We start from the raw sequence: 25,658 nt of genomic DNA, 5'->3' as shown, positions 1-25,658 counted from the left end.
CATACCAATGGCCAACAATCCAGACTTCTCTCCAGGCACACAACTACATTTCTGGTCCCGCTGGGAAGGAGGGGAGAAGCTTGCCATAAGAGAATTCTTCATAGAAGGGGTACCCCTGACATTCGAGGGATGTAAAGAAAAGTACTCGATCCCCGAAACCTAACGATATCACTATATTCAAATAAGGCATTGGATCACAAACACAAAGGTGAAAGAAGGAGCATCCCGACAGCCAATAGGGCTGACACTTACCACACAAGAAGGGATAACCGAAAAAGGCATATCGCGAATATATCGCCTGCTCTGCGGAACTGTCCCAGAAGAGACACTCACATACATGAAGAAATGGGAAGACGAGATGGGCAAGCATATTCCTATAGAAACATGGTGACAAATATGGCACCGAGCAGCGAAAAGCTCTAAATGTGCCTCAATCAAAGAGGCAGCATTTAAACTGTGCCTTAGATGGTATATGACTCCACAGCGAATACACTCCATCAAAGCTAGTTATTCCCCATTATGTTGGCGAGGCTGCAGTGAAGTAGGAGACATGATCCATATGTGGTGGTCTTGCGCTCGAGCACAGACATACTGGAAGGAAATCCTGAGTCATATCAAGGAAATAACGAAAGTACAGATCCCCATGGACCCTGTAGTGATATTGTTGGGGGCGGCAGTCGAGAACATTTATGCAAATACCGGAAACAACGCCATGCTCATCACCTACACGTTAAGATAAGCGCAGCAAGGATTAACTTGGCACATATGTGGAAAAAAAAGGGCCCAATTGAAGCTATGTGATGGGTTAAACTGTGGGGAATCATGGCCCTAGAAAAGGTAACAGCCCTGGCATACGGCTCATACTCGAAATATTTGAATACGTGGATGCCCCTTCATGAATTCACTAGAGACAAAGAACAAATGTAATTTAAACCTAGAATATTCTGAAAAGTTTCTATAATATGATCAAGAAAGCCAGGACGAATCGTCCCTAAGACGGTAACCGCAGAGACACACAGATGGATGCGTTTCATATTAAACTCAACCGCACTTTATTATTATTATGAGAACAAGCAGGGAGAGGGAGGGGGGGAGGGAATAACTTAATTCTTTTGATGGTTCATTGTTAATCAATTATCACGCTCAAGAACTCTAGGGTATAAGTAATTGTATGAAAATTGTAAGAAAACAAGACACAGAATGAATTATATGTTATGCCTTTCTTCTTCAGCATGTTTGTAACCAGAGCTCTTGAGATAAAATACAAAATAAAGTTTGTAAAAAAGAAACTACAAAAAACGAGTGTAGCTGCAGCCTTTCCACAGCCTCAGCCCTTGTTAGGGAACCACGAACCTGCAAAGGATAAAAGGAAATTCTAGCAAAACAGATCTCTCCAAAGTAGGGACCATTTCTAATTTGATGAACTATATATAATTATTATTTTAACCAAGAGACTTGTCCATGACACCTTAAGAGAAATTTTGGACATCATTTAGATAAAAAGCTTTCGACACAATTGCTCCCTCAGAATAAGTCACCTACCCAACGTGCCCCTGTAGAATACAGGATGGAGAGCTCCACAAAACAAAAGCACAGGTGAGAAGGGAGGGTTATTTCAAGGTACACTGTATCACAGTTTTCATTTTGTGAATGGTGATTACAATAGTGGCTTTGTTATAATTGTTGTTTCCACAGAACTAGAGCCCATACCACAGGTCCTCAGCTGAAAAAGTATTACACTCCCGCGGAGACTTAAGGTAAGCGTTACATGAAATTCCAGGGTGTGTCCACGGGCGAGAGCGTCCACCACCCAACGGTCGGTGGAGATGGACTTCCACACGCCGACGAAGTTCGCTAGCTGGCCTCCCACCAGGGTGCACGGGTGGGGGCCAGACTCCACGGCAGTCGACACGCCGACTTGGGGACCCTATCGCTGTCGACGTCCTCCTCCGAAGGTATTGAAGCAGCCCCTGTTGGTCTCCTGGGCCAAAGAGCGGAAGGGTTGGCGGTAAGAAGAGGAACCTCTGCCGAACCCCTTGGAGGATCCTTGGGACTTGCTGGCCGAGGTCCGAAAGGACAGCTTCCGATGCTGAAGAATGCCCAGAGCACGCGCTGTCTCTGTTTCCGTCTTTATGGTTTGGAGAGACTCATCCACAGCCTTCCCGAACTAATTGTCCCTGTCGAAGGGCATGTCCAGCACCTTTGACTGAACGTCCTGCCGAAAGTTGGTGGCCTTGAGCCAGCCACGACGACAAAGGCAAACGCTGTCGCCCATCTGGCAGAACCCTGCATCGGCGATGTCCGTGGCCACCGTGATGGGGTGGTCCGACGCCACCTCGCCTTCCTGCAGGTTCTCCAACACTTCCGACCTTTTGTCGTCGGGAAGGAAGTCCAGGTTGGGAGCGATCTTGAACCACAACTCCCAGGTCGTAACGAGCCACAATGGCGAGGGCGTTGGCGGACCTTGATGGTAGCCACTGCAGAATAGATGACCCATCGTCCCATGGCATCTAACTTCTTGCCCTCGCTGTCCAGTGGGGTGGCAGCCGCTGAGGCCGAACCACCCGAGGACTTCTTCCAGGCCGCCACGGACACTACAGAATCCGGGGAAGGCTGGGCCCGTAGGCACTTGGGCGCGGAGTCCGGCACCCTGTACTTCTTCTCGAGGCGATCCTTCTTCGCCGGGCCATGGAAGGGTTCTTCATGAGCGACAACCCCTCGTCCCAAATGTCGTCCAGGAGTGGGACCAAGAGGATGGTCTTGCACTGATATAAGAAGCACCCCCTTTTCCTCCGGAGCAAGCTGAAAAAGTTCTGACGCTCTGGAGATTGAGTGGAAAGAGCCAATCTCATCTGACGAAGATCTGGGCGGCGGTGACAGGAGGTCCCCTAAACCGCCGTCATCCTCCGTGCCCGTCATCGCTGTGTCTGGATCCGTCTCATCTCTCGGGCGGTGTGGGGGCGCAGAGGGGGGCAAAGGGTGTCGGGGAGGTGGAGGGTGCACTCTCTTCTTCTTGGCTGGGGGATCCCCATGGGGGTGACGGCTGTTGCTGGCGGGGCCGCCAGCCCAATAGCCATCCTCGTCTGGATCTCCGACATCAGCGTATGCAGTGCCGAAAGGATGTCCACCGAGAGGTCTCTAGGGAGGTGGCAGCTGAGCTGCTGGTGGAATAGGCCGCTGGGGCACCGGCTGGGAGCCCAGGCCATTGTCGCCTTGCTGCTCTTCCTCCACGGTGTCCTTGCTGTCGTCGCCTTAGTCAGCGTGCTTGTCATAGGGCCTGCTTCCTACGTTTTCCTCCTCCTGGATGGTTTGCAGACCGGTGAGATCCTCCTCAGAGGAGATATCTGTACCCTGGAGGGCCACCGCATCCCCCTTCTTTGTTTCCAGCTGTGAAGGTCTCGGGGAGATGACCGGCATCCTCTTCTCCGGGTTCTTCTCTATGGGCCAGAACGCAGCCTCCCTCCAGGGAGGAAGGGACACTCTGGTCTTAGGGGTTGCATACTGCGGCGCCGCCTCAGTGCCCTTTGCAAGAGACGCTGCCACCCCCTCAATGTAAGGCTTGGCCTTCGCTGGGTCCACCTGGGCCTTCACAGTCAGGGCCAGAGCCTTGTCCTGCTTGGCCTTCTCCTTAGGGGGAGGGTCCGAGCCCCGCTCCCCCTTGCTCTTCTCCAGTAGGACGGACTTGGGCCTCTCCTCGAGTTTGCCCGGATGGTCCGACTTCCTCTTGGCTGAAGATCCTGAGCATTGACTGGTGACGGAGGCTGGAGATGTCGAACGCGCCCTGGCCGCCGAGGTGCCTGTCATAACGCCACTCCCGGTGGCAGTGGACTTGCGGTGCTTAGCCTTCTGTTGGACCCCCGCGGGATGGGCGCCCTCAGCCTTCTTGGAACCTGGAGAGGCATGCTGCTGGGACCCACCCAGAGCAGGGGCCTTGGCCTCTAGCCTCTTGTTCAGCCGCCTGTGCCGATCCTTCAACGTGAGAGGGGCTATCTCCTAGCGTAACGCACAATCCTCCTATTTGTGCGCCGGGTACAGGCAGTAGAGGCACTCGGAATGCTTGTCGTCCGAAAAGACATTCTGCAAGCCGCAGCTCGAGCAAATCCTGAACAGGGGAGTTGAATCCTTTTCCTCAGACATGGTCCACGTGGCACAGGCCTGAGAATCTTCTGGAAGCCTCCAGGAAGAAACTCTACGAAATCCACCCTTGAGGGGTGCTGAAGAATCCGAAAAACGGGTCCCTGTTAATCGGAAGGTTGATCGATCGAGCACAATACTCTTCCAAAAAGCGAAAAACGCAGCAAAAGCGCAAGAGCTAAATATGAGGACTCCCAACACTCGAACGTGCATTAAAAATCTGAAGATGGCTGCCAGAGCAGGGGCTTAGGTAGAGGGCAGTCATTGGCTGAGGGCAGCATGACCCAGAACTCAGTGATTGGTTGCTAGGAGAAAGACAGTTCAAAAATTAAACTGATTTTTTCTTTACCGAGGATTCCCAGCCTGACGATGGGGGAATATTCATGAGCATGTGAATCCATGCCAGACTCCATGCTGGCGAACCTGTGTTGATCAGCAGGGTTTCAAGACCCACACGCTGCCACAGAGCTATCCTCCCTTGCCATCGCCATCTCCGACAATGACAACTGAACCACATTCTATTACAATCTTTACAAAACTGAGGGCTTCTTCAGAAATGCACATAGGCACTCTCCTGTTTAGTTAGGAGCTACGACAGGGTCTGTTAAGAGCCATTAGAGAAAGGGGCTTTTGTGGAAAAGGGTATGTTGGAGGCGGCTTTGCACAAGTCTTTTTGGGAGCTATTAAAAGTGTCTGACTGGGGCGAGATGCTCGGGCCTTTCTTCACTGGAAACAAGCTGGATGCAGGAAGGTTCGAGATAGGTTTGTGGGTGGGGAGGTTAAAACTTTGCACAGTGTAAGGTGGACTTTGGCTTAGATGATAGGGAACACTTTCAATTCTACCCAGTTCGCCATTGGATATTGGCTCCACCTACTCGACAGGCGGCTACTAGAGAGCTCACATCTTTTGAAAAGTTTGTTACTACTAACCCAGGTAATAGGGCTCCAATATCAAATATCTATAAAATCTTAAACAGCCCACTAGATATTCCCTTATGGCATTACAAAACTAGATGGCAATATACACTGGGGTCCCCAATTGCAGATATTCCTAGAGAGACTCGCTTGATACAATTGCTAGAGTTTTGGTATAAATTACTCACCCACTGGCATTATACACCTGCTCGGCTACATACGATTAAATCCTCTCTCTCTCTCAGATCAATGTTGGCGACAATGTGGGGCCATTCGAGATTGGGGACATGTTTGGTGGCATGGTCCGGTTTTGGCGGGCTATTGGGCGGAGATAGATAATTGTATGCAAGAACTGTTTGGGGCCTCAATGCCTTGTACAATGAAATCAAATCTATTGCTGGTCTTTGACACCATGATGAGGTGTAACTCAAGGCAAAAAAGTACAACCTTTGTGGTGTTGCAGCTAGCTGCGCTATTGGGGATTGCACAGAAGTGGAAGTCAAAGGACTCTCCGGAGGTAGTTGAATGGTTTTGTCACATATGGAACTTTGTGGGATTAGAATGGACTACTTATGCGATCCAAGGAGAGCAATCTAAATTTTCCAAGGACTGGGCGGGGGTGCTTGAATTTTTAGAATCTGATTTCAACTTGCAGCACTGTCCTCAAAGGCTTCGAATTCTTGATATTTGCAAATTATGTATGATGTATGTTTTTTGGTACCATGTAAAGGATTAAAGTGTGGCTATCCAGCTTGGGGGGGGGGGGTTTATGTTGTGATATTTCAAATGCAAAAAAAAGAATATTATATACATTTTAAAAAAATGTCTGAATAGTCAGGCTGCTTTCTGGAGTTATCCCACTGGGGAGGGGGGATATGTGTGCCTCTGTGTAGCTGTTTGGAGAGTCTCCTGTAGCATCCTGAGCTCATGTCTCATTCTAGTTTAAAATCTGCTGTACATTCCTATATATCGCTAGCATTTGTGTATTTTCTTTCAGTTGGAGATCTCACCGTCCGCAAAGCTGCACAGGGAGGGGGAGGAGATGTAAAGCTGTCACCATGGACAGCTCATCCTCGCGGCTGTCACTCCGATAGTTTATCCTTCCCGCTAAAGTGGAAAGATGGGGAAGCGTGACAGGGATTAGCAGAGCACTATCTGAAGATCATGTCAGTTACTGTGCACTAACCACTGCTTTCTGACACAAGGGACTCCAGGGCAAGCAAAATAGTCCAATATTCCAATATGGTGTCGGCCTATGCACAGCATGTGATCTAAGCAGATTCCACAAGCCTCAGAAATATATGTATATATTTTACTGAAGTGTAAAAAGTGTATTTATAAACTAAACACAGTGGGCCCGGCCCCATTAGGAGTCAGCCGGTCCGGAAACAACGGTGGCGGTAAATCCGCTGCCACTGTTATTTCCGGACTGGCTGATTCCGAGTCCTGCAGGCGGGAGGTGTCATTCCCGCCAGGTCTGACCTGGCGGAAGTAACACCACCCGCCCGCAGGCGGACATGGAAACACCAGCTCTGTCATAGACGGAACCAGTGTTTCCATGGTCCCCATCCCCATGGAGTCCTATGGGACTAAATGGGAATGGGGATTTACAGAATTCCGCCTCCGGAATTACCGGGTCACCGGGGTTGCAATGCCCCGGTGATTCCGGCAATCACAGAGGTGGAATGGTATTACCGGTCCGGCGGCAGCCTGCCGGTTTTTCCGCTACAGCTACCGCCGGACTCGTAATGATGCCCAGCGTTTCTTTTAAATAAAAATATTCCAATTCCAACCCATTTGCCTATTAATCAACAGTCTATCCAGTAAACCTGTGCAGTTGCCCATCATTTAACCAGGTGGGCATTGGGCTGACTTTTTCCTGTGGCCATTGTTTGTCTTAAACCGTTGGTATTTAAAAGAAAATGGAGTATGTACCCATAATCGTGCACTACTTCTGCTTTTTGGTCACTGATGAGGGACGCACATTCTCCCATGCGACATCTTAAAGCCAAAGTGTGGTCACATGAGGTTTGGTTCTATGTTGTTTCATCTACACAAATTTAAAGTGGCAGGTTTGCTCCTGGCAAATTGCAGTTGCATGATCATCTTTTTTTCCTTCTTTTAACTCCCCTCCCAGCCCCAGTTATTCCTTTTACCTTCGACCAGCCAACTACTATCCTCATTCCACCCCACATATTACCATCACCATATATTTATACAATTTGACACAACCAAACTTACCAATTTTAAATGTGTGTTCATGAAGCCTCTGCAATGTATGGCAGAATTCAAAGGTACACAAGGGAGGCCCCCGATACATGCAATCACTATATGGAAAGGGCCAGGCTATTTAAAACATTAAATCACATTCTAGTTTGGCTCTAGACAACAGTATCAAAAGCAAGAAAGCCAGAGTCCGACAGGCCTTCAAGCAGAACAGAACTCGCCTAGGCACGGGTATTGTAGCTCAGTGGCAACGCGCTCGTTTTGGAAGCAAGAGGACACAGAGCACCACAGGTTCGATTCTCGTTTAGCGTTTAGAAACCTCTCCGGTATTAAGTGCGTTACAAAAAAACAATTATAATAATGATCCCAATTCGCCCGTTCAGTTACCTGCTTGTCGCTCAGGTTGCCCTGCAGCAAGGAGTCCATGAAGATTTGTCGGGGTATGCTTTTGCCGCGCCTTTCTTTGGTCAGTTTCTTCAGGACGGATTCCATCTCCATCAGTGCTATGGAGACCAGAGAAACAAAAAACAATTCAGAATCTCGAAAACAGCGCAATCAACAGTCAGGCCCCCGCGGCCAACCCCCCCGCCCCCAGCCCCAGGCAGAGAGTGAGCACCAGCCCAACCCTGCTTGCCACAATAAGCACTGATTATTAGTTGGTAAATTGAACATTTTTTCAGATGCAGAGTAAAGTTGGGTCGAAACTGTATTATGCGATGTCGATTTGTGTGTACATGGCAGTCCTCGTCTGAATTCAACCAGTTTCTGAGTACTCCCATTTTCGTCAGATTCGGAAATAAACAGACAATGGTCAAATGAGGAACTAAGGATTAGAACTGAGGTGCCTTTGTTCCATTGTCAGCAACCTATTTTTTTTAAATATGTTTTTATTGAGATCCACATTGGAACAACACTTACATTGCTATTTTTGAACTGGAAACAGGACAAATGCCAGATATATAGTTTTTGTTTTCATTCTTTCCCCCTCCCTGCCCTTCCCGCTTTAATAAAACCGCATCTAGGAAGGGTACAAGTCAATATAATAATAATTTAGCATTTATATAGCGCTACGAACCCTCTTGTATCTGAGCGCTGCTTATTATTACCCACAGTGTGTGTTGCTCATTTATTTTATCGACCTTGGAAGGATGAAAGGCTGAGTTTGGCCCTGCTGGGATTCGAACCCGCGTCAGCAGGCTCTGCACAGATGTCAAAGTGAGCTCTCTACTTGCTGTGCTATCGGACAGGCTGAGCAGGGGAAAACAGAACCAGAGGACAACAGAAGCAGCGAAAGACATTGAATACAAGACTTAGATGAGCATGCACTGAATGCGAAACAGTGTTCTGCAGGAATATAAGCAAGCTTCTGGCCACCTCAGAGCCACATTTGGGGAACAGTTTCTACAGGAATGACTTGGTCTCTCAGATCAGCGGGGTCAGATTTCCCCACTCCGCGACGACCCCTTTCGGTGTGGGATGTGGTTTTGTGTCGCTTATGGTATTCCAGGAAGGGCAGCCATTGTGCCTCTATGTGCCAGTGGGTTTCTAGTAATGCTGCTGTGAGGCTCTCCATCTCATAAATGTCTTTGGCTTTACGTAACCATTCAGATTTTGTTGGTAACACGCTCCCCTTCCATTTTATAGTTAGACACACTCTCGCAGCTATGAGCAAGTTCCTGGGTAAATGAGGAAGGACTTGATACTGGTCCTCCACTGATTCCACGCCGAACAAAACCAGGGAGGAGTTAAGGTCCTCTCTATGCCCTCAACATCGTGTATCCATCCCAGGATTTCTTTTCAATAGACCTGGACGCAGGGGCACTTCCACCACTGATGCCAGTAGTTGCAGATTTGTATGCAGCCTCGACAGCAGTATGGGCTGATTCCGGTGTACATTTTCACCAGGTGTTGTGGGGTGAGGTGCCATTGCATAAGGAACCTACTGTTGTGCATCTTATATTGAACAGATATGGTCGAGTTCCAGACCGCTCTATATATCCCAGACATTCCTCTTGGTTTTCTTCCCACCCAAGGTCTTTCTCCCACTACAATTATGTATGTGACGTTGTAAGGTGACCCCTTTCCCAGAGTGCCCCATAGAGTCTTGAGATAAGCCCTTTAGCGTTCGTGTCGTCTCGAATGGGGTGAGACCTCTCCTGAGCCGGTCGTCCCATTTCGGGTCGGTGAGAACCCCCTTGAGTTGTAGGTAAAGGAGAGGTTGGATTTTAAGGCCTTGTACGTCTTCTAGCTCCTCCCTTTGCAAGAACAACCCCTCCCTCCACATCTGCCCCGCTCTAATCAAACCTTGCTCGTATTGAGGCTGGAAGCAGATTGGGTCTATGATAATATCCCGGGGGGGCGCAGATACAGCTAAGGTGGTGAGGGCCATGTGGTGACCCCTCAAATGTCCGGTCTGTTCCTCCAAATTGCCCACAGGACCCCTAAAATTGGGTGTTCTCTTACCCTGTGCAGGAATGTGTGTGTGGGAGCCCAGAGCCATTTTCCCAGCGTGACCGGGGTGAAGTAGTCATTTTTCAGTTGCACCCATTGTTTGCTTTTGGATTCTCTGAGATGGTTGAACACCCACAGCTGCGCTACCCTATAGTATTTGTGGAAGCGAGGGTACGCCATGCCCCCTTTATTCTTGGGAAGGATCATTGGGTTATATGCGAAACAAGGTTTTTTTCCCCTCCCACAAGAAATCAAGAAGGAAGCTCTTGGTCTTGCCTTGAAAGGTATCTGGAGGAATAACTGGGAGTGATTGGTAGAGAAAGAGTCGTCTTGGCAAGACATTAATTTTTATCGCTGTAAACCTGCCCGCCCACGAGAGGCTATATTTCGCTCATTTCCGAATGTCCTCCTTTATCGTTTTTCACAGCGGTGAATAGTTTGCCCAGTAAAGGTCAGCTACATTTTTGGTGATAGTTATCCCCCGGTACCGGATGCTCTTATTTGCCTCGTTTATGGCCCACGTTGTGGAATTCTGTTCTGGGCGGTCTATTGTCTCCCCCAGGGCTTATGTGTCATGATCTCTGCTTCCAAAAGGTCAGGGTTTTCCCAGCTCCCTTGGAAGCAGATCCATAACCCAGGTTCCGAGTGCCAACCAGTCCCAATTGGGACCTTTTGGACCCAGTCCTGGTGCCAGTGGCACCAGGCTCATAAATATGCCCAGTCCCAGCGCTGGAAGCGCCGGGCTCATAATGCTTGGGTGGACTTACCTTCAGCAGACCATGCTGCTTACTTGCCTGTCAGTTGAGCCTCTGATCCTCTTCTGTTTGGAACTACTTTTCCTGTTGGGTGGGGCTGGAGCCACTCCCTAGATTCAGAACACTGGAAATCTTCTGGAAGGCAGGAACTCTTTTCTTACTTAGGCATGGCTGTGGAAGGAGACACCTAAGCACTACAGGAGGCTATTTAAACCACACCCGGTGGATGAATCTTGCTTTGCGTTATTCTGCAACCTCTGCAGCAGAACGCTCATCGTGTCTTCTGCATCCGGTCCTGGGCCTAAGGAAAAAGGCTTACCATCATGAATCCAGTCTTCAGCAACACCTATAAAGACAAGAAAGAACAGGTTAGCATTCCGGCATCTGAAAGGCAAAGGCTTACCATCCTGAATCCAGTCTTCAGCAACACCTATAAAGACAAGAAAGAACAGGTTAGCATTCCGGCATCTGAAAGGCAAAGGCTTACCTACTCTTCGTGCGCTCCGGAGGTCTTCACACTGCATTCCGGCATCTGAAAGACAAAAGTTTACCAACTCTTCGCACGCTCCCGAGGCCTTCGGCGCTGCATCCCGCATCTGAAAGACAAAACAAGGTGCGTTTAAAGACATTGGGGAACTTTAATACTCACGTGCCATTACTCCTTTCCACATCTAATCCAGTGGGTATTCCAGCACCCTGCAGCCGCTCCGAACTCGTACCTGCAAAATAAAAAGACAGTTAGAGCGCATAGTGAAGCAGGCAACAAGCGCTTACTTACGTGCTTCCAGGCGCTTCTATTCATCACACGGCTCCATCTTCAACTCACTTCAGCCCGTCATCCGCCATCGCCGGAACCCTGCAAAACAAGAGACATCATTACTAAAGACTTTAAAGACATTTGAATGACTCGAAACTTACCGTTCGTGTAGTAAACGACGGACAGCAGTCCTCTGAAGCCAAGAGGCCTGCGCTACCTATCCAGTGAAGAAACTGGTTACAGCACCCTGCCCCGAGGCAGATGGAGAGCTCGGCATTCACTTACCTAAGGTGAGAGCGTTAACCTTTGGGGGTCTACAGGAGAGGAGAAGAGGAAAGAGATAGGGACACCCCAATAACCCCAGTTCATTAACCCCATATTTTCTATCTGTAGACATCTTACTCTACACGTCAGGCATACAGTGCACAGAGGTCCAGCCCAAAGAGCCAACCGGGTGCTACACATCACCTTTGAAGATACGGTAGTCGCCCAGTCAAGACCGGCGCCTCTGCGAGAATCAGGTGAGTGTTACAGAACGCAAAGCCTACCGCAAAACTCTCGCCCAGGCGCTATGGAAACCTCAGATACTGACCCCCTAGCCCGGTTACTTGGGGAACTAAGGGCAGAAGTGCATGCAGCTCGTCAGGAAACGAATGCTCTAAGAAGGGAACTAATTATTTCCAAGGAGAGAACAGACAATCTTGCTAGACAAGTGCTACAGTCACAAGCCGGACAGACCCCGTTACCCGCATCAGGGGCAAATCTTCCTTCAACATCCTCTATGAATCCAGTGCAGATCAACCTACCTGGGAATGTACCTCTGGCTCCGCCCGAACGATTTTCTGGTGACCCAAAGAGGTTTGCAGTATTTATCAATCAGTGCCGGTTGCACTTCTTATGCCGGCCAGCAGCCTTTCCAACTGATCAAGCAAAAGTGGCTTTTGTACTTTCGTACCTTAGTGGCAATGCGGCAGACTGGTCGATCCCTCTAGTTAATCAAGATGATCCGGTTCTCCATGATTTTCAAGCCTTTCAGCTTAGTATGGAAAAACTGTTCGCAAGACATTCACAGGGGCAGGCCTTGGACAATGAGCTTCTTTCGTTGCGACAGGGTAATCAAGACCTTTTGGCTTATATTGCATCTTTCAATAGACTAATAGTGGAAACTCAATGGCCTGAGGACAAAAGGATTACGCTGTTTTATAGAGGTCTACGTGGAGAGCTCAAAGACGTTTTAGCCCAAGTAGTGAATCCCCCACAAGACTGTTCGGATTATATAGACTTGGTCGTTCAAATAGATCACAGGCTGCAGAACAGGAAGGCCGATCGTTCCAAGTTTGATGCTCGAGTATTTTCCAAACCGCCAACTCCTTCCAAAGGAGTAGACTCCGGGGAACCCATGCAAATAGGTGGTCTGAAAGGTCCTCTAACACAAAGGGAGCGGGAAAGGAGGAAACAGTTGCAATTATGCCTATATTGCAGAAACTCAGGGCACTTTCTTCGAGACTGTCCGGTGAAACCTGCCAAGAAGGCAGTAGGAGCTGCAGTTACCAAAGTTACAAACTCTGAGCAGGGAAACAACCTCGCCCGACAAGAATAGAGGTCCTCTTGCCGAGCGTGAAAACCAGTTCCGTGACCTCGCATTTCGTGATACCTATGGTCCTCATTAGCCCTGATAATCCGGATCGATTACATGCAATTGAAGCTTACGTCGACAGCGGTGTCATCGGCAATTATGTGGATCATGAAATGGTTTTGAGGATGAATCTAACTCTTTGTCCCAAGGCTGTAAAGGACGTCATTACTACGGTGGATGGTACGGAGATAGCCTCCGGGCCAGTAACGCATACCACTCAAGAGGTGACGCTAGTAAGTCAAGATGGACACCATGAGAAGATCGTGTTCGATGTGATCAAGGCCCCTCAGTTTCAGATTATTCTAGGAATACCTTGGTTAGAGAAACACAATCCTCTGATCGATTGGCGAGCAAGAACGGTCCAGTTTCCAGAATGTGTCTCTACTTGTCACCCTCCACCTGGTGTTGCACTGGCCGCAATTTCTTCAGAGACTCCCCAGTTACCTCCCGAATACCTAGAATACCAAGATGTTTTCCGGAAGGATCAGGCTAACTCTCTACCTCCTCATAGGTCTTATGACTGCCAGATAGACCTGATACCTGGATCTACTCCTCCTTGTAGTAGAATTTATGCCCTCACCGAGCCTGAGAACCTTCACCTTCGACAATACCTGGATCAATACCTGGCAAATTGGTTTATTCGTCCTTCCAAGTCCCCTGCTTCTTCAGCTTTGTTCTTCGTTCCAGAAAAGGAAGGAGACCTTAGAACTTGTATCGATTGTCGCTCCCTGAACCAGATCACCGTTAAGAATAGATATCCGTTACCTTTGATCCCTGAACTCCTGGACCAAGTCAGAAAAGCATGCATATATACAAAGCTGGATCTTGGAGGAGCTTACCACTTGGTACGAGTAAAAGAGGGCGATGAATGGAAGACGGCCTTCCGCACCAAGTATGGGCTATTTGAATATCAGGTCATGCCCTTCGGACTTTGCAATGCCCCGGCCGCCTTTCAATATTTTATGAACGATGTCCTCAGAGAGCTCATAGATGTATGTGTTGTTGTTTACATTGACGACATCCTCGTTTATTCTTCATCGGAATCTGAACATCGGAAACACGTGAAAATGGTCCTCGAAAGATTGCGTCAACACAAACTTTTCGCTAAGTTGGAAAAATGTGTTTTCAACGTGACTGAAGTTGAATTCTTGGGATTCATATCACCTGGCGGAGTGCGTATGGATTCAAAGAAGGTCGATGCAGTTCTCAAATGGCCATCACCATCCTCCGTAAAAGGTGTGCAAAGCATGTTAGGCTTCGCTAACTTTTACCGCAGGTTTATCCCCGAATTCTCTCGAATAGTCCAGCCCATCACTGCCTTGTTAAAGAAAAACAAACGTTTTGAATGGTCTACCGAGGCGGAACAAGCTTTCCAGGATTTGAAGACTAAATTTATCTCTGCACCAATCTTAAAACACCCTCGCCCCGAACTCCCCTACATCGTGGAAACTGATGCTTCAAGCCTTGCAATGGGGGCAGTTCTATCACAAAAGGACCCGGTAACCAATCAGTTGCATCCCGTGGCATTTTGGTCCCGCAAATTCTCGCCTCCTGAAATCAATTACACGATTACTGACAAGGAACTTCTGGCTATCAAGTCTGCCTTTAAGGCTTGGCGGCATTATCTGCTGGGGGCCCGACACACCGTTACTGTGATTACGGATCACCGAAACCTGCAATATTTGAAGACCGCAAAAGCCCAATCCTCTAGACAACTCTGTTGGGCATTATTCTTTGCCGAGTTTGACTTCATAATTACCTATCGACCTGGTACAAAGAACGGTAAAGCCGATGCCCTTTCTCGGATGGGAGTGGAAGAACACTTGGTCAACCCTAAACCTGTACCAATCATTCCCGAACAAAGAATTGTGGGTGTAATCGCCACAGAATCCATAGAGGAAGTTAAGGATAAAGCCAGGCAACTTGTAACTCCAGCAGACATACAGAATTGGCATCTGCAGGGAAAGGACTTTGCAGTAAAGGACAACTTATTGTATTTCCAAGAACGATTATACCTACCCAGCACAGATTTACAGAAAAAAGTAATCTCTTGTTATCACGACTCTTTAATGGAAGGTCATCCCGGTATAGCTAAGACCTCAGAAAAGATCAAGCGCTACTTCTGGTGGCCGTCTTGGAAAAAAGATATCAGAGACTTTATAATGTCCTGTGGAGTATGCGCCCAAAACAAGAGTCAAAAGGAAAGACCAGCAGGCCTCTTACGCCCTATTGACATCCCACCTCGCCCTTGGCATACGCTTTCTATGGACTTCATCACCGATCTACCTCCATGCTCCGGATACAATATGATTCTAGTAATCGTGGACTTATTCTCCAAGATGGCGCATTTCATTCCGCTCAAAGGCTTGCCAACAGCAGCAACTCTGGCCCGAGAATTTCTCGAAAACATCGTCCGACTGCACGGTTTTCCTTCGGTTCTAATTTCGGATCGAGGTAGTCAATTTATTTCTCATTTTTGGCGAAGTTGCTGTCGGTCGGCTCAAATTGATGTGAGACTATCGACCAGTCACCACCCTCAGACCGACGGACAAACCGAGAGGACCAATCAAACTCTGGAACAGTATTTACGCTGCATGCTGCAACAAACTGAAAAAACTTGGAAAGATATCCTTTGGATAGCCGAGTATGCCTACAATAACTCTGTCCATTCGGGAACTGGGAAAACCCTGTTTTTTCTTTTGTACGGCAGTCACCCTCGAACCTCGGAGTTGGATCCCCTCCAAGATCTTGAAACACCAGCAGTAGACTACCTGCATTCTACAATCATCCAAGCCTTTAAGGAAGCTGTTTCTCACCTTCAAAGGGCTAAAGAACAATACAGGAAAGGAGCAGATCAACATCGGAAGGAAGCCCCTCACTATCAAGTAGGGGATCAAGTCTGGTTATCCACCAAATATCTATCTCTAAAAGGGCCACGCACATTCAACCCAAGATACCTTGGTCCCTATTCCATCACTACCATAGTAAACCCAGTAGCGGTCAAGTTGGACTTGCCCCCGCACATGAAGATACATCCGGTCTTCCACGTCTCTCTATTAAAACCCGTGCAACCTCAAACCCGAGTAACCAAATCTCCAAAACCTATCCTAGTGGATGGAGAACTCGAGTTTGAAGTCAAAAGCATTCTGGACTCCAAGATCTCCAAATCTAAACTATTCTACCTAATTGACTGGAAAGGCAACGGCCCCCAAGAGAGATCCTGGGAACCTGCTGAATATGTCCACGCTCCTCGCCTAATCAAAAGATTTCACCGAACATTTCCTGACAAGCCAAAACCCCCGGAGAAGCCCGGTTTGGGAGGGGCCTTGAGGGGGGGTACTGTCATGATCTCTGCTTCCAAAAGGTCAGGGTTTTCCCAACTCCCTTGGAAGCAGATCCATAACCCAGGTTCCGAGTGCCAACCAGTCCCAATTGGGACCTTTTGGACCCAGTCCTGGCGCCAGTGGCACCAGGCTCATAAATATGCCCAGTCCCAGCGCTGGAAGCGCCAGGCTCATAATGCTTGGGTGGACTTACCTTCAGCAGACCATGCTGCTTACTTGCCTGCCAGTTGAGCCTCTGATCCTCTTCTGTTTGGAACTACTTTTCCTGTTGGGTGGGGCTGGAGCCACTCCCTAGATTCAGAACACTGGAACTCTTCTCGAAGGCAGGAACTCTTTTCTTACCAGGAACTCTTTTCTTACTTAGGCGTGGCTGTGGAAGGAGACACCTAAGCACTACAGGAGGCTATTTAAACCACACCCGGTGGATGAATCTTGCTTTGCGTTATTCTGCAACCTCTGCAGCAGAACGCTCATCGTGTCTTCTGCATCCGGTCCTGGGCCTAAGGAAAAAGGCTTACCATCCTGAATCCAGTCTTCAGCAACACCAATAAAGACAAGAAAGAACAGGTTAGCATTCCGGCATCTGAAAGGCAAAGGCTTACCATCCTGAATCCAGTCTTCAGCAACACCTATAAAGACAAGAAAGAACAGGTTAGCATTCCGGCATCTGAAAGGCAAAGGCTTACCTACTCTTCGTGCGCTCCGGAGGTCTTCACACTGCATTCCGGCATCTGAAAGACAAAAGTTTACCAACTCTTCGCACGCTCCGGAGGCCTTCGGCGCTGCATCCCGCATCTGAAAGACAAAACAAGGTGCGTTTAAAGACATTGGGGAACTTTAATACTCACGTGCCATTACTCCTTTCCACATCTAATCCAGTGGGTATTCCGGCACCCTGCAGCCGCTCCGAACTCGTACCTGCAAAATAAAAAGACAGTTAGAGCGCATAGTGAAGCAGGCAACAAGCGCTTACTTACGTGCTTCCAGGCGCTTCTATTCATCACACGGGCTCCATCTTCAACTCACTTCAGCCCGTCATCCGCCATCGCCGGAACCCTGCAAAACAAGAGACATCATTACTAAAGACTTTAAAGACATTTGAATGACTCGAAACTTACAGTTCGTGTAGTAAACGACGGACAGCAGTCCTCTGAAGCCAAGAGGCCTGCGCTACCTATCCAGTGAAGAAACTGGTTACAGCACCCTGCCCCGAGGCAGATGGAGAGCTTGGCATTCACTTACCTAAGGTGAGAGCGTTAACCTTTGGGGGTCTACAGGAGAGGAGAAGAGGAAAGAGATAGGGACACCCCAATAACCCCAGTTCGTTAACCCCATATTTTCTATCTGCAGACATCTTACTCTACACGTCAGGCATACAGTGCACAGAGGTCCAGCCCAAAGAGCCAACCGGGTGCTACACATCACCTTTGAAGATACGGTAGTCGCCCAGTCAAGACCGGCGCCTCTGCGAGAATCAGGTGAGCGTTACATTATGCTACCGTTTTGCTTTTATTAACACGAAAACTTGAGTGGGTACCGTACTTTTCAAGTTTGGACAACAGGCATGGGGCAGTTACTTGTGGGTGCGTTACATAGACCAAGACGTTGTCTTCAAACAGCGCCAATATGTACTCCCTGCCAAATGTACTTATACCCTTGATGGTGGGGTCCTGCTGGATGTTTTGTGCTAGGGGTTCCATTACGAGGGCAAAGACTAGAGGTGACAAAGGACACCCTTGCCTGGTTCCCCTGGTCAAGGTAAAGGATGGGGAGGCTACGCCATTGACCACAACCTTGGCTTTAGTGTTTCGATATAGTGCTTCCGCCCCGATATCCAACGGGGTCCTAGGTTTGCTCTGCTTAACACCTGGTGCATGAATTGCTATTCCACTCTTTTGAAGGCTTTTTCTGCATCGACAAAGATCAGGTTGGGTGAGTCGTCACCCACATCTATTGCTGCGATTAAGTCTAGCGTCTTATGGACATTGTCAGAACCTTGCCGCCTCTTCACGTATCAAACTTGTTCAGTATGTATTAGCGATGGCAGGACCTCACTGAGCCTACTAGCGAGTATACTCGCATAGATTTTGGCGTCCACATTCAGTAACGAAATTGGTCTATAAGACCCGCACTAGAGTCTGTCCCCTGCCCTCTTTAGGTAGAACTATGATCCTATCTTCGGGGAAGGAGGGCAGTGCCTCCCCTATCCATGATATCGTTAAATAATAGGGTCAAGGATGGTATCAGGGCCCCTTTCATGGTCTTATAGAAAGCCGGGGTGTAACCGTCCTAGCCTGGTGATGATCCCGCATTTAGTCCGGCGATTGCGGCGTCTACCGCCTCCGCCAAGATGGGAGCACCTAGTCTCTCCGAGTCTGAGGATGTTAAGGAGGGAAGTGTCAGTGGCCCTGAGAGCCCTTGTGAGATGCGTTACTATCTGAGGTGTACAGATCGATGGAGAACTGGGCAGATCGCTCTGTGATGTCTTTGTGGTTATCCAACATTTCGCCCGCCTGCAATCCTATTTTAAAGACTGCTCTTTTAGCTCTTTGCTCTCTCAGTTTAGCTGCGAGCAGAGTGTGGGCCTTGTCCCCTTTCTCGTAATATTTTTGTTTAACAAAACGGAGGTGGGATAACGTCATACCCTTCCATATCTCCTTCAATTCTTGCCGAAGCTCCCTGACCTCTATCAGAATTTCCGCATCTACACCACCCCCCCACCCCCAAAGCCTCCTCACTCTGGCTTATTTCACTTTGTAGTTGGGTTTCCCGCAGCTGTCTGGCTCTTTTCATGAAAGTTCCTTGGGCTATGATCAGACCCCTCAACATAGCTTTTGCAGCTTCCCAGACCGGCGCCTGTGGAAGATTCTCCAGATTGTTGCGCTTGAAAAATTCCTGGGATTCGAGGTCTAGTGATTCCCTAAAGATCCTGTCCTTGAAGAGAGTGTCACTGCAAATCCACCTTCTGTCTGTGGCCCTGCTCGCTCCCAAGTTCAAATCTAGGACAACCATGTCATGATCTGACCAACCCACCAGTTCTATGGTCACTTTTTCAATGTCGTGCTCCAGCTCTGCCTCAATGAAGATCTAATCTATGTGCAAAAATGTTTTGTGTGGGGGTGAAAGGAACGTGTATGCTTCTGTATATGGGTGTTGGGCTCTCCATGTATCTACCAGAAAGTTTTCCTGTGTCACTTTTAGAAAGGTCCCAGTCTCTGTGGGAGGGACTGCCCCTTCCCTGAACGATGTCCAGTCTACTGCGGGATCCATTACCATGTTGAATCAATGCTCTCGTTTTCACCCTTTTGAGCACCCCAAAGAGTTCCCTGATAACAGCTAATTGCTGGGTGTTCGGTGCTCTGGATGTGCAGTGAACGCTTAAGTATCTGCCATTCGGGTCTCTATGGACGTTGGTGATCTGCAGGCCTAGTGCCACTTGGTACATAATGCCCACTCCTCCCCTTTTGGCTGGCCCTGATGCCCATATGGCTATACCCAGTCGTCTGCCCTTGGGAGTAAATTCCTCTCTGCGTCTGTATTTAGTTTCTTGTATGAAGAGGACATTGAGGTTGGCCAGGTGGAAGGCTCTCATTAACATGAATCTCTTTTGGGGTGAATTGAGGGCCTTAACATTTAATGACACCATCTTTACTGTGTGGGAGGTCATGTGGCCTTGTGCTCTGTGGTTTACTGTGAACATGCCTTGCCCCTGTTTCTGTAAGTTACTGGTTGCGTTTATGGATATTAAATGACTGTGGCTTGTGCACGGATAGACCTGTCGTGCCATTTAGCTGTGCGTTGCTGCCTGCTGAGAAGCTTCTGAGGTGGACGCACCCCTCACCCCTTTGTTTATGAGTTGTCTCCCTTGGATTCTTCCCCTACCCCTTCCTCCCCCCTTTCGAGAACCAGAAAGATTAATCAAAAAGGGAATCCCCCTGAAACTGGAGACATCCTTGATAAAACCATAGGGCCACACATTGGGAGTCTCCCCGAAAGCCCACAACTTGAAACTTAGCCATGGTAACATCCGTAAGGTGCGGTTTCTCTATGACCATATTCTAAATGCCCAGCCTGACTTGCAAGGAGCAATGTGGCGGAGAGATGCAGGCTGCGTCAGTCGGAAGTGGCAACAAGCCACCTCCTTATACTGTTTTAGTGATGTCCCTGCAATTCCACCGCAGTCGTCACTCAACATTATAACTGTGCACTATAAAGTGTCTGCTTGATGAGGTGCCCCCTTTCCCTAGGGAGTGTTGAGTCTCATGCTATTCGAACAACCTCTTTTGGGCCAGGGGTCTATTGGTGCTGTGGTCGGTTCTGAGGAAGATGGGAGATCTTCCCATTCCACGGCCCCTGTGTTTACTGTTAGACCTCACAGGACACTGCTTGCCTCCTCCTCACTTGTGGTCACCCTGTATTCTTCATTCTCATGTTCAAACATGAATGCAAAGGGGAATCCCCATCTGTAATGTATGTCGTGTTCTCGTAGCCAAGTGGTTAGGGGACGACAGTCCTTTCTCTGAGTCAGGGTGGAGGGCGACAAGTCCTGGTAAATTTTCACTTGCGAGTTCTCAAAGTCGAGCTCGTTGCACAATTGCCACCTTGAGTCTGTAATGGTGAAATTTGGCTACCAAGGATCTCTGACATTTCGGGTGGGCCTCCTGCACTGTGAACTCTCTCAAACTCCAGGTCCGGGGTGAGGGGTGATGTGAAAAGAGAATTAACTAGGGGTTTGATTCTCCTTTCAAGACTCGCCAGTGTTTCATTGGGAGTTTCCTTGCGGCCTTGTATCCAGATGTTGGCCCTTCTCTCCCGGTTCTCTAAATCGTCCACTTTTGCAGCCAAGTCTAGGTTTTTCTGTTCCAGGTCCTGGAAACGACTCTTGACCTCATCTCCATGAGGACTGTGGATTGTTGGTAACTTCCGAGTGCCTCCACCTTATCTTCCACCTTGAGGACCCTTTCCTGGAGGGCGCTTACTGTGGAGGTCATGCTACTGCCTTAGGATTTCAAGCAAGCAGCATATATCCGCTTTTGTCGGGGTCTCACCAGACAATGGCAACACAAGCCAGGGTGGCTTGTGTTGCCATTGTCGGGTCTGTTTAGCGGAATCCATGGAGCTTGTGGGCTGTCGCCAGATGGATCGCGTTTTGCATGTGCTGCTTGGTTAGCCCTTTGGGGGTTGGGGGGAGGGACTGCTGCTGATTTGGAGCTTGCAGTGAGGGTCCCTCTCCTCTCACCCATTGCAGCTGGTTAGGAAGTCCTTGGTCTGGGGATGAGGATGCCGGAATTGCCCTTTTTACAAGGTTCCGGTCTGCTGTTCCATTTGGGGGTGTGTAAGGCTCTGCTGTTGCTTTTCAGTTCCTCATGTGGCTTTTGCTAGACCCTTCCAACCCTGTTTGAGGGGGTTGCCTTGCCACTCTCTGTACCGCCTGCTCTTAAAATCTCTGACTGTCGGATCCACTCCCCTCTCGCTTTGGGTTGTCGTGCCCTCCCGGGTGGGTTTGTTTTGAGAGATCTTGGCAAGGGAGGTGCCGTGGAGAAGGTCCACCTTGACCGTGCTTGTTATGGGCTTTCTGCGGCTGCCTTGTCGTCAGTGACAGGCCTTTGGATGTTGCACAACCACGTGTGGTGGGTGCCAGTTCCCTTCCGCTCCCACCTAGAGGGGTGGCACTATCGGGAGCAATGTGTCTTTCTGCTGATTAGTCTGCCCTTCTGCCTCGCATGGGGATCTTGAGCAGCTCTCTGTGCTCCCCTCGTTTTGTGTTGTGGTCCCCTCCCTATGGGGGCTTTGTAGCTAATAGTTCTTGATGAGATGTGTGCTGTGGTGTTGGACCGATCTGCCAGCGCCTATTTTGGGATCACTACTGTTGTCTCGTCCCTTGTGGTGGGCTGCGGTGGTTGCTTGCCAGTGTGTGGTTGAAATTTGGCCCCTTAAACCCATGCCATAGGATGCGTTTCACTTGGATTTAATGAGGCCTGCAGCTGGTTGTGCAGTCCTTTGGCCTTGCGTGGGAGTTCCTGGGCAGCATTTGTGCACTGCTTTTCATTTGTTAAAGGCCCAGCCCGAGGGGGGGGGGGGGGCGGTATTGCAGAAAGGCCCTGGCAAGGGAGGCACCGTTTACTGCACCCGCTCTGTTAATGCGTTCTTACTGCTGGGCGTTGTCCCACAGGGGAGAGTGGCGTGGAGAAGCTTATTGTTTTTGCGCTCGATGGAGCTTCATGTCCCTTATCTTTACTGCAGCATGTTTAGGACTCTGCCGGACCCCGTGTCGCAGCCCCGCTCTGTCTACTTCTCCCGTCCGCGGTGGCAAAGGCATTATGGCTCTCTCTCTGTGTGCCTGTGGAAGTGTACCTCCCTTCTCCCGTCGTCACCGCTGTGACGGTGAGCTGTGCCCACTTCGCCTCCGCTTTGCTCTTTACTTCCGCTGGGCAGACCCATGGTGGGGGTTCTTTGGCAAGATTCTCTCCCGATGGTCCCCTGCTCCAGGGGCTATACGGCACTCACATGGTCTTGCTGTCCCTTTGCTGTAGAGGCCAGCTCACTTGATGTGAGGCAGCGGGGTGGCGGCTCTTTAGTCGTCTAGTTCGCTGGGCTAACTCCTCCAATTGCTCTCGAAGCGGGCCCTGCTGAAGGACGGTTGCTTCCACCTCACTTTCCGCTGCTTGGTTATAGTCGCAGGCTGGGCGAACTTTATAACTGCAGACTTTCAGGGCGGTGGACGGTTAGGCTGCCATTATGCCTGCGCCCCCTGGTGGTCCCCTCAGCAACCTATTTTATTTAAAAGTCTTGAAAAGCAAAATCCCCACTCGGAAGGTGCAGCACCTTGAAAACACTGATTAGTATAAGTGCAAAATCCAGTGTAAAAGTAACAATTAACAAGTAAAAAAAGCAAACCTATTACGAACCTTCATGTGTACGGATTTCTTTTTAAAGATAAATCGTGACATTTTGCAAAACCATAGAAAAATTGATTAAGTTTAACAACTAGACCATACCGCCTTCATACAAGGCATACAATTACCACACAGGTGCCACTGAAACATCATCCCACATCGACAATTTTGTTAATTAATTCTAAATTCCCCTCAAACATTGCTAGAATGTACCTTCCCTGATGACCTCGCAGCATCATTGCTTTTTAGAAGAACCTACTTCAAAACAAAGAGTAGTTCTATAGACTCCATGGGGATGGATTTACCTAAGGTGTTAGGAGCAGAGATAAAAACACGGTCTGTATGAAAGAGGCACTAGATAAAATATACTGTCTGTAAGTCCTTCCAAAATATCTGTGGTCTTGATAATTTGTTTTAAAATGTAAAAGCTATCCAAGCGTGGACCAAAAGCTTTCTCTCGCTACTTTTCTTGGAACAATTGGGATGTTGAAATATGTTTACTATTTGAGAGGATGCTTTGAAAGTTGAGTCAATTTGGGGGATCCCATAGTCAAGGGCATTTCCTCATTTAGGTATAGTACTGCCTGCATAAAACGCCTTAACAAATTTGCTTCGAGGGCACCTGTTACAGTTGTATGGAGAGAACTGCGCCTACCCCAATCCACACCATCGGTCTCTAGGAAGTATGCATCTTCCACAGCTCTAATAGCTACTCTCAGGTCTTTAACTGGGTGTGCCAATACATACAGTGAAGGGTTCAGACAATCTTAGGGCCTTTCTGACTGTCCCTTGCAGTGACTTTCTCCAATGGATTGCATACATTAAAAACAAACATTGGCAATGCCAACAGTTTGGGCTTTTGCGTATGTATGGGGAAGGCACTTGCCAAGGACTGCCATACTGGTATTAACTGGCCATTGATGGTAGCAAGTGCAAAATGGTGAGTACCTGGCAATAACAGTGCCTGACGAATGCCTAATACCTATGCACAAGCCAAAACTGTTGGCTTTGCCAATGCTTGTTTTTAACAGGACTTCGGTGAAGGACATGCAGAGTCCTTATAATTGATTTAATAATATACATACAGCCAACAATGGATCTGCATTTGTCATCCATTAAAACACAATATAAATATAATAAAAATGATCATGCCATAATCTTTCAATTACACTGGGCCTCATTATGAGTCAGCCGGTCCGGAAACAACAGTGGCGGTAAATCCGCTGCCACCATTGTTTCCGGAACAGCTGATTTCGAGTTCTGCAGGCAGGAGGTGTCACTCCCGCCAGGACGTCCTCCAGACGGAAATGGAAACACTGGCTCTGTCATAGGCAGAACCGGTGTTTCCATTCCTATGGGAGTCCATGGGAATGGGGATTTACGGAATTCTGCATCTGGAATTACCGGGTCACCAGGGTTGTAATGCCCTGGCGATTCCGGCAATCACAGAGGCGGAATGGTATTTTGGGTCCAGCAGCAGCCTAATGGTTTTTCCGGCACGGCTACCGCCGGAATCGTAATGAGGCCCACTATGTTAGGTCATTTAAAATATCTTTTCAGATAGCTTTCTTAAAATGTTCATACACACTTCATATCATTTAACCATATGAAAAATGAGGTTCATGTCATTGCCCTCTTCCAGTTTATTCCACATTACAATAATGTCTTCACCACCTATCAAGTTGCTGTACGCTTTTATGTGCTGCATCCGTATATTTTTTAAACTGTTGCAATGGCACATTATATGTTCTGCAGATTCAATTTCAACCCCACCACATAACCTACGCCATCGCTCTGCCCAATTTAGCACCCTTGACCTCTGAGACTTCTGGGGTATTACACTTGAGAAGGCACGGTCTTATTATGGTACTGTTTCAATTGGCCGCAATATACTTCGGAACCACTTTTCGCACCATCCAATATTGAATAAATTCACCATTACCCACATTAGCTGACAGGCGAACAGCATCACTTCCTTTACATTGGCTGCATATCTTTTTCTTTAGCCATCCCCTTAAAAGATTGCTTGAGCAGGTCTCATACTTGCTTGATCAAAACTCTTTCATCCAATTATTATGCTTTTCCACAATTGTGCAAAGACACCAAATTTCTCATAATCACATATTCTTGTATGCCTGTATCACTTCCACCATTATGGTGCCATTTTCCAGTTTCATCAAATTCTCATAGCCCATTGTTAGCTTGTACTTCAATCTGGCTGATATTGTCCTCATGTCAAATTCTAACAATAGGAATTCAACTGAGAGGGATTTGGGCATTCGAAATAGGATGCGCAGAATATTGGCTTCAAGCTTATTCAACTCGATTTTAAATTTAGTCCCCCATGCTTCAATCCCATACAACATGCATGGCACAATCTTGGCTGGCTAGAATAGTAGAATGGTCTTGATGGAGCAACCACTTTGGTTCCCAATAAAATAGCTCAAGGCCTGGGTAATTCTCATACACTTTATCTTGTTTTCCTCCCATTGTGTAGTCCATCTAAGTTTGTCAACGATATGAACACCTAGGTATTTATAACTG

At 48.3% G+C, this 25,658-nt stretch overlaps 1 protein-coding gene across 1 annotated transcript in view; it reads right to left on the bottom strand.

Moving 5' to 3' along the window:
• CYP20A1 (cytochrome P450 family 20 subfamily A member 1) overlaps positions 1–25,658 on the bottom strand; it is a 516,898-nt gene that overhangs the window by 162,011 nt on the left and 329,229 nt on the right. Inside the window, exon 7 of the mRNA XM_069615523.1 lies at positions 7,663–7,778. Coding sequence (XP_069471624.1) covers positions 7,663–7,778 — 116 coding nt within the window. The remainder of the gene's footprint in view (positions 1–7,662; positions 7,779–25,658) is intronic.

This window comes from Ambystoma mexicanum, chromosome 9 (assembly GCF_040938575.1).
Source record: "Ambystoma mexicanum isolate Mex_15411 chromosome 9, UKY_AmexF1_1, whole genome shotgun sequence".
NCBI lineage: Eukaryota > Metazoa > Chordata > Amphibia > Caudata > Ambystomatidae > Ambystoma > Ambystoma mexicanum.
Note: the sequence above shows the minus strand (reverse complement) of the source record. Positions and strands in the feature narration are given on the sequence as shown.